The 13,693-nt window shown below is 43.3% G+C and overlaps 1 protein-coding gene across 2 annotated transcripts in view; it reads right to left on the bottom strand.

Moving 5' to 3' along the window:
* Nucleotides 1-8,444: 8,444 nt before the first annotated feature.
* LOC103249340 (cytochrome P450 2A13) overlaps nucleotides 8,445-13,693 on the bottom strand; it is a 7,295-nt gene continuing 2,046 nt past the window's right edge. For both annotated transcript variants that reach the window (XM_008047971.1, XM_008047972.1), the window contains 6 exons: nucleotides 13,361-13,521; nucleotides 11,930-12,106; nucleotides 10,660-10,801; nucleotides 10,019-10,206; nucleotides 9,412-9,553; nucleotides 8,445-8,865 (listed from right to left, as the gene is read on the bottom strand). In XM_008047971.1, the coding sequence (XP_008046162.1) occupies nucleotides 8,684-8,865; nucleotides 9,412-9,553; nucleotides 10,019-10,206; nucleotides 10,660-10,801; nucleotides 11,930-12,106; nucleotides 13,361-13,521 (992 nt within the window). In that variant the 3' untranslated portion in view covers nucleotides 8,445-8,683. The remainder of the gene's footprint in view (nucleotides 8,866-9,411; nucleotides 9,554-10,018; nucleotides 10,207-10,659; nucleotides 10,802-11,929; nucleotides 12,107-13,360; nucleotides 13,522-13,693) is intronic.

Here is a 13,693-nt window from a genome sequence, read left to right as displayed (position 1 = left end):
CTCGCCAAGTTGCCCAGGCGGGTCTCGAACCTGTGGGCTCAGGCAATTCACTCACCTCGGTCTCCCAAAGCGCGGGATTACAGGCTGAGTCACCGAGCCCGGCAGGGGTGTGGTCTTTAAATACATTGGAGAGGGAAGACTTTTCCAATGTGCAGAAAGGTGAGCAGTGAGTCTGGTCATCCTCTTTGTGTGGAAGATGTGTCCCAAGGGAAGACTATATTAAGATTTCTGGAAAGCAATAGTCTTTCTATCTATTGATTGTGCCATATAACATAAAATAATATGGGAGTGATTGCTCAGCAAATTAACAGGTTTCTAAGAATTACAGTGAAATATCATGTGGAACCATTTTAGAAATTCTGCCTACCATGGTCCACCCTCCCACCTCCAAAGATTAATATTGCTTTCAAATGCAAAATATACACTTTTTCCCCTTCTAAAAGGTCCTGTGAGCTTCACCTAATTACAACATCAACCCAAAGATCAAAATAGTATCTAATATAATTATCTCACAAGAACCAAATCTCACAAATCAGGTGTGGATGACATGCCTAGTATAATTTCTCTACATCTGTGAACCTATAGAAATAAATAAACAAGCTATGTGCTCCCAAAGTACAATGATGCGACAGGCACAGGATAACGGTTATAGACATTCCAGTTCAAAAAGAGGGAAAACGGTAAAAAGGAGTTACCAGTTAAAAACAGTTTTGAAGTCCTGCTGAAAAACTCCAACTGAAGTTCCTTGGTTAGGTTTCAAGTCCTAGGAATAATCCTTCATGGTTTATTCTGCCTCTAAACTCTTGGTTATGGCTTCTGAGTCTGTTAGAGTTGTTATAACAAAATACCTGAAAATAAGAAATTTATAAACAATAAAAATGTATTCCTCATAGTTCTGGAGATTGGGAAGTCCAAGATCAAGAATCCAGCAGGATTGATGTCTGGTGAGGTCTATTTTCTGCTTCCAAAACGGCACCTTGTTGCTGCACATTCTGGAAGGGAGGAACACTGTGTCCTCACATGGTAGAAGGAATGAAAGGGAAAAAGGAAGGGAGATAGCTCCCTTGCACCTCTTTTATAAGAGTGTTAATTCATTCATGAAGGCTTTGCCCTCATGATATAATTACCTCCTACAGGCTCCACTTTTTAATATTAGCATATTGGCCATTAAGTGTCAACACATGAATTTTTGGTGACACATTCAGACCATCATACTCTTCCATGAGGAATACATTTTTATTGTTTATAAATTTCCCATTTTCAGGTATTTTGTTATAACAACTCTAACAGACTCAGAAGGCATAACCAAGAGTTTAGAGCAGAATAAACCATGGAGGATTATTCCTAGGACTTGAAACCTAACCAAGGAACTTCAGCTGGAGTAATCCATTCATTTTCCCAAGAGGTAGCACAAGTTTGCAGCTCAGTAGTTTTATTGCTTTCTGCCAGTAGAATTTTAGGAGTTAATGGTCGCCTTTTATTTAGTACTCTTTCTACTCCTTTCAGTCCAACCTGGCAGTGTTTCTGCTAATATAATTTTCTCAGAACTTTTTGGATCTTATATAGGTAGAACAGGGGTACACTATTTTTTTTTAGAAAGTAGGATTTATTAAGAAGACAGAAAAGCTTCCATAGCGGGAGGGGACCTGAAAAAGGTTGCCTGAGTACATTACTTTAAAAACAGGCCATGTCCACAAGTCTTTTAAAAATAAACCCTTCTCCATTTTTGGCTTCTGATGAGATGGCTGAGGGGCAATGGTCTTAAACTTTCTAAAGGCCCTGTGGTCTGGCTGAAAAGATCTTTGAGGAACATCATTAGTCTCCTGAAAGAACACTTATTGTGATTAAATAAGCGAATCTTTTGGTCTTTCTAAATTTTTAGCAAAGGGTTGTACAATCACATCTTTAATCTTTTTTCTATACCACACATTCAGCAGCTATTTCTAATATTTAGCCATCTTTTGTTATCAAGTCCAACTTCATTTTTGTTGAAAAATTCTTTTCCCCAGTCTCTCACCTCTTGCATTTTACTACCAACAGCAAGAAGAACCCAGACAGCGATTTTAACATTCCTCTTGTTAATCTCCTCAGCTAAATATCCAAGTTCTTTACTTACAGGTTCTGCTTTCCATGTAACTGCAGGCAATCATTCTCTGCTATTACATACTACGAGTCCCCACCCCTTTCCTCTAGTCTCCAACAACAGTTTCTCATTTCCTTCTGAGTCCTCACCAGCAGTATCCTCCATGTCCAGATTTCTACTAACAATCTGTTCAAGGTAATTTAGCAATTTGTTTTGTTTTGTTTTGATACGGGGTCTCACTCTGTCGCCCAGGCTAGAGCGCAGTGGCACACTCATGGCCACCCCAGTGTTGACCCGCTGAGCTCAAGCGATCCTTCTACCTCAGTCTTCTAAGTAGCCGGGACTACAGGCATGCACTACCATGCCTGGTTAATTTTTGATTTATTGTAGAGACAAGGTCTCACTAAGTTGCCCGGGCTGGTCTCAAAACCATGGGCTCAGGCAATCCACTCGTCTCGGCGTTCCAAAGTGCTGGGATTACAGGTTGAACCACTGAGCCCAGCAATTTAGCTGTTTTTGTATAATGGTCCTCAAACTTCTTCCAACCTGTGCCAAATTATGTGATCACTAATTTAGGTGTAACTGTGAAGGAATATTGAAGATGTAATTAAAGCCACTAATTAGTTGACTTCAAGTAAGAGAAATTACCTTGGATAATCTGGGAAGACCCCACAAATCAGCTAGACATCCTTAAAAAGCAGGCCTGGGATTTTCCTAGGAGATAAAAAAAATTATTCCTGTGAATGATACCTTAGGTCCATGTCCAGAGAAGTTAAGCATGTCTGTGATCTTCTCTTCCTAATTTCCTGTTCTATAGCTTTCAGACTTGCTTACCCAGACTCTACAGCCAGATAAGCTTGCTATCGATCTAGCTAGCTGTCAATCATCTATCTAACATCTGTCATCTTCTACTGCTTCTGTGCCTCTGGCTCAACCCTAACTGATACACTACGGTGGCAGAAGTGAAGGGTAGAAGTGGACCCAACAACGTGGATTTTTGTGATGAACTGGCCACTCGCTAGCAGATTGAGGTTATTCTTAAATTAACCAGAAAAAATTCTCCCTCTTCATCCTCTCTGTCTTTCATCAACATTGCCAGGATACTGAAAACAATTCCTGAATATGCTTCATCTGAATTTCTTAAATATTAAAATCTTACTACATTTGCTTTATCTGTTTTTCCCTCTCTCTGTCTCAGTTTCTATTATCTATCAATCTATCAAAATGAAACTTATGCTCATGCAAAAAGCTGAATGCAAATGTTCATAACATCTTTATTCATAATAGCTTCAAACTGGAAACAACACAAATGTCCTTCAGTGGGTAGCTGCGTAAACTGTGGTATATCCATTCCATGGAATACTCAGCAATATAAATGAAGAAACTATTTATGTATGCAACAACTTGGAGGGATCTCAAGAGAATTATGCTGAGTTTTTAAAGAAGCCAATCTGAAGATGTTACTGTATTATTTCATTTATGTAATTTTTTTTTTTTGAGTTGGAGTTTCACTCTGTCACCCAGGCTGGAGGCAGTGGCACACTCATGGATACCCCAGCATCAACCTGCTGGGCACTGGCAATTCTTCCACCTCAGCCTTCCAAGTAGCCAGAACTACAGGTGCTTGCCACCACACCTGGCTAATTTTTGATTTATTGTAGATACCAGGTCTTGCCAAGTTGCCTGGACTGGTTTCGAATGTGCGGGGTCAGGCAATCCACTTGCCTCGGCCTCCCACAGTGCTGGGATTACAGGTTGAGCCACCAAGCCCAGTTTATAACATTTTTAAAGGACAAATTATAGAAAAGGATAACAGATTCGTGGTTTACAGACATTAGAGAGGTGATGGGTGTGACCATAAAGCGGGGAGCACTAGGGAGTTTTGTGACTATTGAACAGTTCTGTATCTTGATTGTGGTGGTGGTTTCATAAATCTACACGTGTGATAAAATTGCATAAACACAAAAACATGAGTGCTTGTAAAAACTGCTGAAATCTGAATAAGTTCTGTAGATTGTATCAATATCAATATCCTAGTTTTTTTTATGTTGTACTACAGTTATGAAAGACATTACTGAAGAGTAGCAGAATATTTAACCCCAAAGTATGCCACAATAGCATAAGGATTATTTTAAATTAAAGTTATTTGAAAAACAACAGATGCACTCCAGAAGGGCAGTCTGACTTTCGTTTTTCTTCCTGAAAGCAGGAGATAAAATTCCCATGTGAAAGGTGTCTTCCCTACACCAGGAGGAAGGAAATATTCTTATTACCAGAGACAGGAAGTCCATACTGAAGAAAATGTGTACAAACAAACCTTGTTAAACTAACCTTTATCTTCCTAGTTACTTCTCAACAATTCACTGCCCTAGTCCAAGCTCCTTTGTCTTACCACAAACTTGTCTTCTTCATTGCACTATCTTTGCATTTTATGTGTTGTTCTTTTTATAACTTCTATAGACAGACATTTAGTTTATGAATTTTCAGATTTTTCGATGTAATTTCCAAAATAATAACGTAAGGTTACAAATTTATCTCTAAATAGAGCTCTTGGCTGGGCATGGTGGCTCAAGCCTGTAATCCCAGCACTTTGGGAGGCCAAGGCGAAAGGATTGCCTGAGCCTTGAGGTTCAAGACCAGCCTGAGCAACTTGTTGAGACCTTGTCTCTACAATATATCAAAAAATTAGCTGGGCATGGTAGCGCACTCTTGTAGTTCTGGCTACTTGGAAGACTGAGGTGGAAGGATCGCCTGAGACCAGCAGGTCGAGGCTGCAGTAGCCTTGAGCGTGTCACTGCACTCCATCCTGGGCAAGACAATGTGAGAGTGATTAAAAGAAAAAAAATAGAGCTCTTGCTGAATCCCATGGGAGTAAATCAGAAAAACTGATTCCTTCCACTTTATCATCCTTCAGAATTGTTTTGGTTATTCTGGGGTTATTTTTACTTTTTATTTTTGTCTTTCCATGTAAGTTTTGAAATTAGCTTATATAAATCCACACAAAAAAAATCTTGCTGGGATATTATTGTGTTAAACCTATAAATCAACTTGGGGAAAGCTGGCTTCTTACTATATTGACTCTTCCAGTTCATGAACATGTTATGCCTCTCCATTTATTTACATATTAATTTTTATCAGTATTTTGTAGTTTTCAGTGTACAAGTCCTATTCAAGTGCTGTTAGAGTTATACTTAAGTATCTCATTTTTTGAGCAATTTGTAAATGTATTGCATTTTTAATTTTTATTTCCTAGGGCTCATTGTTAATATATAGAAATTTTAAAATGATTTTTGTATGCTTAGAGATCTTGTTGAACTTACTTATTAATTCTAGGAGGGTTTTTTTTTTGGTAGATTCCTTGGGATTTTCTACACAGATCACCATGTCATCTGTAAGTAGGATAGTTCAGTGTATTCCTTTCCAATATGAATGCCTTTTATTTGCCATTTTTATCTTACTTTTCTGGCTAGAACTTCTTCCATGTCATAAAGAACTGACATCCTTGCTTATCCCTCATCTGAAGAGGAAAGCATACCATCTTTCACAATTAACTGTAATGTTAGCTGTCAGTTTATATAAATATTCCTTTTCAAGCTGAGAAAGTTTCTGCTCTATTTCTCGTTTGCTGAAAACTTTTATATAAATAGATACTGAACTTTGCCAACTGATTTTTTTCTGCATCTATTAATACAATTATGTAGTTTTTCTTATTTAATCTATTAATATGGTAGATTATATTGACTTTTTTTTTGAGTTGAAGTCTCACTCTGTTGCCCAGGCTGGAATGCAGTGGCATGCTCATGGCCACCGCAACCTCGACCTGCTTGGTTCAGACGATCCTTCTGCTTCAGCCTTCCAAGTAGCTGGAACCACAGGCATGTGCCACCATGCCCAGCTAATTTTTTGGATTTATTGTAGAAACAAGGTCTCGCTGAATTGCCTAGGCTGGTCTCGAACCCCTGAACTCAGGCAATCCTCTAGTCTCCACCTCTCAAAATGTTGGGATTACAGGTATGAGCCACTGCACCCAGCTTATATTGATTATTATTTATTACTTTATCTTTAGAGTAATTTTAACTTTATGGAAAAATTGAGAAGAAAGTATACAGAATTCTCATATATCTCCTCTTCCTTCTTCTCCCCATTATTAGCATTTTATATTAGAATGGTGCATTTGTTACAACTGATGAACCAATATTGACATACTATGATTAACTAAAGTCCATGGTTTACACCAGAGTTGACTCTCTGTGTTGTACAGTTCTGAGTTTTGGAAAAGCCATAATGTCAGGCATCTATCATTTCAGCATCATACAGAATGAGTTCTCTGTCCCCAAAGTCCTGTATTCTCCAGTTATTCATTCCTTCTTCCTCTCTAAACTTCTGACAACTACTGATCTTTGCACTGTCTTCACAGTTATGGTACTTTTTTGAGAATTTCATGTAGTTGCAATCTTTTTAGACTGACTTATACTTAGAAATATGTATTTAAGGTTCTTCCATGTCCTTTGTGGCTTCAATAGCTCATTTCTCTTTACTACTAAATAATATTTCATTGTATAGATGTACCACAGTTTGTTTATCCGTTCACCTGTTGAAGGACATCTTGGCTGCTTGTTCCAAGTTTTGGCAATAATGAATAAAGCTGCTATAACCATTTGTGTACAGATTTTTGTGTGGATATATGTTTTAAGCTAATTTGGGTTAATACCAAAGAGCACGATTGCTTAACCATATGGTAAGAATATGTTTAGGTTTTTTTTTTTTAGTTGGAGTCTCACTCTGTCACCCAGACTGGAGTACAGTGGCTGCTCCCGGCCACCGCAGCCTCGATTTGCTGGGCTCCGGCGATCCTTCCGCCTCAGCCTTCCAAGTAGCTGGAACTACAGGCGTGCACTACCACGCCCGGCTGATTATTTGATTTATTGTAGAGATGAGGTCTCACCAAGTTGCCCAGGCAGGTCTCGAACCCGTGGGCTCAGGCAATCCACTCACCTCAGCCTCCCGAAGTGCTCGGATTACAGGCTGAGCCACCGAGCCCAGCTATGTTTAGCTTTGTAAGAAACAACCCATCTCCCCAAATGGATGTACCATTTTCATATTCCCACCATGAATAAATGACAGATTTTGTTGCTCCACATCTTTGCCAGCATTTGGGGGTGTCACTGTTTTGTATTTCAGTCATTCTAATAGGTGTATAGTGAAATGTCACTACTGTTTTAATTTGAACTATCTAGTGACATTATGTGGAGTGTCTTTTCATGTGGTTATTTGCTACGTGTATATCTTCTTTCACTAGGTGTCTGTTCAGGTCTTTTGCCCATTTTTAAATTGGGTTGTTTCTTTCCTATTGTTGAGTTTTAACCATTCTTTGTTATATTTTGAATACAAGTCCTTTATCAGATATGTGCCTTGCAAATATTTTCTCACACTGTGTCACTACATTTTCATTCCCTTGACAATGTCTTTTGTAAAACAGAAAATTTTAATTTTGGTGAAGTCGAATTTATCAATTATTTCTTTCATGGATCATGCTTTTGGCTCTGTAGCTAAGATGTCAACACCAAACCCATAGATTTTTTCCTATGTTATCTCCTAGAGGTTCTAGAGTTTTTCATTTTACATTTAGGTCTACAATAAATTTTGAGTTTTTTTGGTGAAAGCTGCAAGGAAATTTCTAAGGGGACACACACTAACTTCTTTGAAAGTAGGCAGGTGATTCTGAAACTCTTAGCTGGGTCTTACAGCAGACCCCAGAGCCATCAGAGAGGGTCCTACCTTCAGAAAATCATAGTGGAAGTGTTACATGCACGCACACAGGAGAACATGTGACCATATATTTGCATGTTCATGTGTACATGATCACACTCATGTACATGGCTCTGTCCTGATCCAAAGTTCTCCCAGCATTATCTGAACAAGTTTCTCTTTGTCACCCTATTCATTAAGAGGTCTGATTCCTGTCCCCAGACTGACTCTGAATAGAACACAGTAGCTTTGCCTGGTAGGGGGCACGGACTCTGCCCTGACGTTCAATGTGTGCATGAGTAGGTAAGGGTGTGTAGTTACATCAAAGCTCTAGAAAAACCCCCAGGACAGGGTTGTTTCGGTTGTGCAATATACAAAACTGTTGTTGTTTTACTTGGAATGGGGGGAGGAGGGCTTTATTGAAACTGTCCAAAGGGCTTGCTGTCCAAAGGGCTCTGTGAGACATCGAATGCAAACTTAACTTTCTGAGCCTCAGCTTAGTCACGTGTAAAATGGGCCCGAACACTGCTTTCAATCACATTGGTTTGTGAGCATTAAGTGAGGTGAGCCTGTAACATTATTAGCACAGAGCTGCACAGAGTATTATTTAATGAATACTAGCTGTTACGATTACTACTCTTCGTAGCATAGTGTAAGATTTTCCTTCCTCTCATTCCAGCTCCGAAGGATCTATCAAGGTGAACTCAACCCCTTCCGTTTCTCCTTCTAACCGCCTCACCCCTTCCTTTCCCTTCCCCAGTCAGTCCCCTTCCCTTAGCCTGCCCTTCCCACAAGCCCCGCCCTGGCACCGCCCTTCCCCCCCCATTAGCCCTGCCCTGGCACGGCCCTCTCTCAGCGGGGCAGGAAGCTCATGGTGTAGTTTCGTGGGATCGTGGCAAAGCCCACGTGTTTGGGGGACACGTCAATGTCTTGAGGCGACTGCGGAGACTTGAAGCAGAAGTTCTGCATGATGGTGGTGAGGAAGAGAAACAGCTCCATCCTAGCCAGGCCTTCTCCGAAACAGTACCGCTTGCCTAAGGAGGAGAGGTGAGGGGGTGTAGATGAAGCCCACTCTCACTGCAGCCTCACCCCACTACTGACCCCTACCTACCTGCATTGCCCAAGGAAGAGGGGGCTGGAATATAGTGGCTGGGGAGGCTTTCAGGGGAGGCTCTGATCCTCTCTGAACCTCAGTTTTCCTCACACATAGGATGGAGTAATCCATGCCAGGCTGTAGAAATGAGTTTTGATTTCCTTTCCAGCCCTTCCAGCCCAATATACTCTCAAATATGACTGCCGTGCTGTCATCTCCTTTTTAGGGAACTGAAATTTTAGCCGTGTGACCTTGGACAGATCTCTGATTCACTCTGGGTCTTGATTTTCCTTATCTCTGAAATGGGCACAGATACTAGGTACTTGGTGCTTGGTAGTTATGGGGATATCAGCTGGTTGGGCGTAGATTCTAAGGGAGAACTAACAAGCTGGAGGAAAACCAGGCTACACCTTAGAGACAGGAGCTGGGATGAGGGAGACCCTCATTGGTTTAAGCAGTGTCCTGGAAGCAAATGGTGGTCTCTTACCCACGGAGAAGGGCACAAAACCATCACTCTTCTTAAACTGCCCCTTTTCATCCAGGAAGTGCTGGGGGTTGAAATCTTGGGGTTTGGAGAAGAACTTGGGGTCTCTCAACACAGAACCCAGCATAGGGAACACTTCGGTGCCCTGGTAGGGAGGAGAAAAGATAATTTGATAAAGTGCGGTTAGAGGATTGGGCTGGAGAGGAGAATTAGAGTGCCCCAGGGAAAGAGAAATGGGTGATGTGGGAGATGGAATCCTCTAGGGAAGAGTTATGGAGGATATAGGTTTCATGTTCCTAAAACAGGAAGTTCATGTTCTCTGAGACAGTAAGTTTGGGAGACATGGGGAGCATGAAATTCGTGTCCCTAAGACAAAAGGTCTAGGGGAAAGAGACTTAATTTCCTTGAGATAAGAAGTTTTCAGAAATGGGGTTGATTCCCCTGAGGCAAAAAGTCTTGGGGAGATACAGGATGCAGGAGTTTCTGAGTGGGAAGGTTGAAGGGACGTTGTAGTTGGGACAGTCTTAGATTGAGAAAGTGGAAGAAAGGCTGGAAAGCTTCCAATGGGGATGGAGTGCTAGGGTTCCTCTAGGCTGGGTGGGCACAACACCTTAGGGAGGAGGAAGCCCCGAAACTTGGTGTCCTTGGTGACTCTGCGGGCCAGACCCATGGGGATCATGTTTCCGAATCTTTGGATTTCGTGAATCACTGCCTCCATGTAAGGCATTTTGGCACGGTCCTCGAACTTGGGCTGGCGGTTCTTGCCAATCACTCGGTCAATCTCCTCGTGGACCTTGGCTGGGGGAGAAGGGGAATGTGTTTAGGGACCTAGGAGTCTCAGAGCAGAGATAATAGTCCAACTGGGTAAATGGGATGGGTGACATGGATCTATGTAGACCATTCAAAACAGATGCCGGCCATATGCATTGTTGGAGCAGCGTCCTGATAATCTAGTTGTGCCAGAATCGTAAGGGAGGCACAAAGGGGGAGCATAAAAGATGATCCAGAGGAGTGGGCAGTGGTCACTCAGTGAGCTGAGCACAGGAGTGATTTATCAATCAGTTCAGACATTTTCAATAAATTAACAGCTAGTAAGATTCAGCTGATGCCGATCAGCTGAATGTTGTCCTGTCTCTGGATAACAGGATGTGTCCGAGGGTCCAGGCATCTGAGAGAGGTAGGGTCACTGCACCAGGCTCAGAGGAGCTTTGAGGGTCTGTGGTCCTCCACCCCACCCCATTGCAGCCTCACCCTCCACATCTGGGTGCTTCATGAGCAGCAGGAAGCCGTAGCGCAGGGTCGTGCTAACAGTCTCAGTGCCCGCAAAGAACAGGTTTAGCGTGGTCAGCACCAGGTTCTTCATGGAGAACTCCGTGTTGGGGTTCTTCTGCTCCTGCAAGGAGACAGGACTTTAGGCCAAGTGCACTCCCCATGGCCTTGGGGTCCTTCTGGGGCTTTTCCTATAAACCTACCTCCCTTAGATCCAGACCAAAGGTGAGGGGTGGGACCCTAGATCTGCCAGGCTCACCAATTTCCAGCTTTTGGCCCAGCTGCTAGCTCTGCCGAAATGTTCTTCCTTCTCGCATTCTTTACCTAGCTGACTATCTGTCCTTTAATTATCAGCTTAGTTGTCACTTTTATTTCTGTGATGGGGTTTTGCTCTATTGCCCTGGCTGGACTTGAACTTCTGGGCTTTCTACCCACGCAGCTGGGGTTACAGGCAGGCACCCCTGTGCCAGGCTCCACTGTCACTTTAACGATAGGAATATTTAGAAAGAGAGGAATAGAAAGAAACAATGAGAAAGAAGGACAGAGATGACAAGATAAAGACAAAGTTAAAAAGAGAAAGAGGCACAGAATTTTACACAACAGCATCGTATTCCTTCCCTAGAAACCTTGAAACTTATTGTGGAGGAATCCCCTCTCACAGAAAAGATCCCGTGATCTTTCACCCTGAACATCAAACTCTTTAACCTTTCACAGAAGAGAGACTGACATACAGATGGAGGTAGAGACCCTCCAGTATCACACAGTAAGGCCAGGTCACCAGTCCACACAGGTGTTTCTGACAACCAGGATATGAAAAGCTGGAGAACAGGGTGGCTTAAAGCACCAGCTTTAGAGTCAGAGCAACCAGGGTTTGAACTAGGGTTCACAGCTTCCTCGCTGTGTGACCTTAGGTAAATCACTTATACTCTCTGGGCCTCAGTTTCCCCATTTGTAAAATTGAGAACCTCCTTCCGGAGCTGTTGTGAGTGCTAAAGAGGTGACTATCCTAAAGCACCGAACTTGGTGCATGGCCCACAGCAGTGCTGTAGAAGCAAACTATTATGATTTGCATGCACAAGATCTGCTCATGGGTACAGGCTCAAGTGGAGCAGTGATAGCTGACATAACTGTGGTTGTGAGAATTATTATGATGGGGGCCAATTTGAATGGGCCTCTGAGGTTTTTTTCCCCCACCCCCAACCTGATACCCTCTGCCTGGCTTTGCACCTCCCCACGCTGGCTGCTGGTGTACCTCCTGCATGTGGATGAGAAAGGAGTCGATGAAGTCCCGTGGGGAATTCGGGTCCAGGGTGCGCTGGTTGTGCTCCACCTTCTTGGCTATGAAGTCCTCCAGCCCTTGCAGCTCCTTAAAGGCCTGTTGCTGTGGTCCTGGCATGTGTTTCATCACTGAATAGAACATCTCATAGAGCTAGGGTTTGGGAAGAGAGGGAGGGGAAAGAGAGCTGTCAGTGGGCAGGACCCAAGGGGAGTGAGACCTCTCACAGGGTAAAGAAAGCACTGGGTTAAAGGCATGGGCTCTAGCATTTAGGTATTTATGTGGGGCTTAGTTTTCATGTGGGTTAAGTGCTAGGGCCACTGTCCAGGAATTTAGGCAAAATGGATTAGGGTCTATATCCAGTTTTCAGATATTCAGGTGAGGCTGGATTGGAGCACACATCTAGGTGTTCAGATATTCTAGTGAGGTTGGGTTGCAAGATATCTGTCGAGGCAATTAGCTGCTCAAGTGGGCTGATGTGGGGGCCATCACCTGTGTAGATGTGTAGGCATTCAGGTGGGCTTGGTTGCAGACAACTGTCCAGATACTTATCAGGTTTGGATTGGGAGCTTTTTTATATTAAACTTAATTTTATTGTAAAGATGTGGGCAAGGAAGAATTGACTACACAAGTAGGCTGCATGCAGGTAAAGCTTGGACCTCCAATTTGTGATCTGGATTGGGGGCTTTTGTACAAGTGTTCAGATGTTAAGGTAGGGTTGGTATTCAGATATTGAAATAAGGGAGATACCCGTTCAGGCATTTAGGTATTCAAGTGGGATGCAGAGGGGGCACCCCTGTAAGGTGTGTGAGTGGGTAGGGTTGGGGGACACTTATTTTGGTGTTTGGGAAACACTCTGTCCAGATATTGATGTGTTTAGGTATGTTGGTTAGGGTTCCTGTCCAGGTATGCAGGTACTTAATTGGGTTAAGTAGGAGGTATTTGTCTAGTTATTCCAGTGGACTGGTTGGGGACACCTGTTTAGATGTGAAATGATTTTGATGGGTTGGATTTTGCAGCACTAGGTGTTCAGATATTCAGAGGAGGGCTGAGGTGGTCACTTTTCCAGGTGTTAAGATATTAAGAATAATTGGGTAGGGAGCATCTGTTAGATATTAAGGTAAGCTGAGAACAGGAACACCTGTCCAGGTGAGAGAGCTGAGTTGGTGGCACGTATCTTGCCTGTGGGCTCTGTTTTGGGGGAGCATGTATTGAGCTATCCAGTTGTCCCTGGAGACCAGGTGTTGGGCACCTGTCCTGGTTCTGGTACAACTGCTCAGTTGCCCAAGACTGGGGGCTGAAGGGACACTGTCCTGAGGAGACTGGGAGATTGGAACACCTGTCCCCATGCAAGGGAGCCGCTGGCAGGTTGTGGTAGGGCCCGACTGGGACAGGTTACCAGGTTACCTGCCCCGTGGACGTAGCTGTGAACTGGAAGCTTCCCAGCATCATTCGCAGTAGTGACAGGAACTCTTTGTTCTCATAGTCAAAGCGGTCCCCAAAGACAAGGGAACTGATGACATTGGAGACAGTTCGGCTCAGGAAAAAGGTGGGATCGATGATGGCGCCTGCGGGATGGGGCGGGTTCGGGGAGCGATGACGGGGAGGGAGAGAGTCAACGAGGCTGTCTGAGAATTCGAGGAGGGTCCTGCCGCGTCGAGCCAAACTCCCAGCCCCCAACTCCCGAGCGGGAGCGCGCGCGCCTTTCCCCGACCCAGTCCCCGTGCCCGGAACGCGCGC

Source organism: Carlito syrichta, unplaced genomic scaffold (assembly GCF_000164805.1).
Source record: "Carlito syrichta isolate Samal-C Ts95f unplaced genomic scaffold, Tarsius_syrichta-2.0.1 Scaffold119893, whole genome shotgun sequence".
Taxonomy (NCBI): Eukaryota; Metazoa; Chordata; class Mammalia; order Primates; family Tarsiidae; genus Carlito; species Carlito syrichta.
Note: the sequence above shows the minus strand (reverse complement) of the source record. Positions and strands in the feature narration are given on the sequence as shown.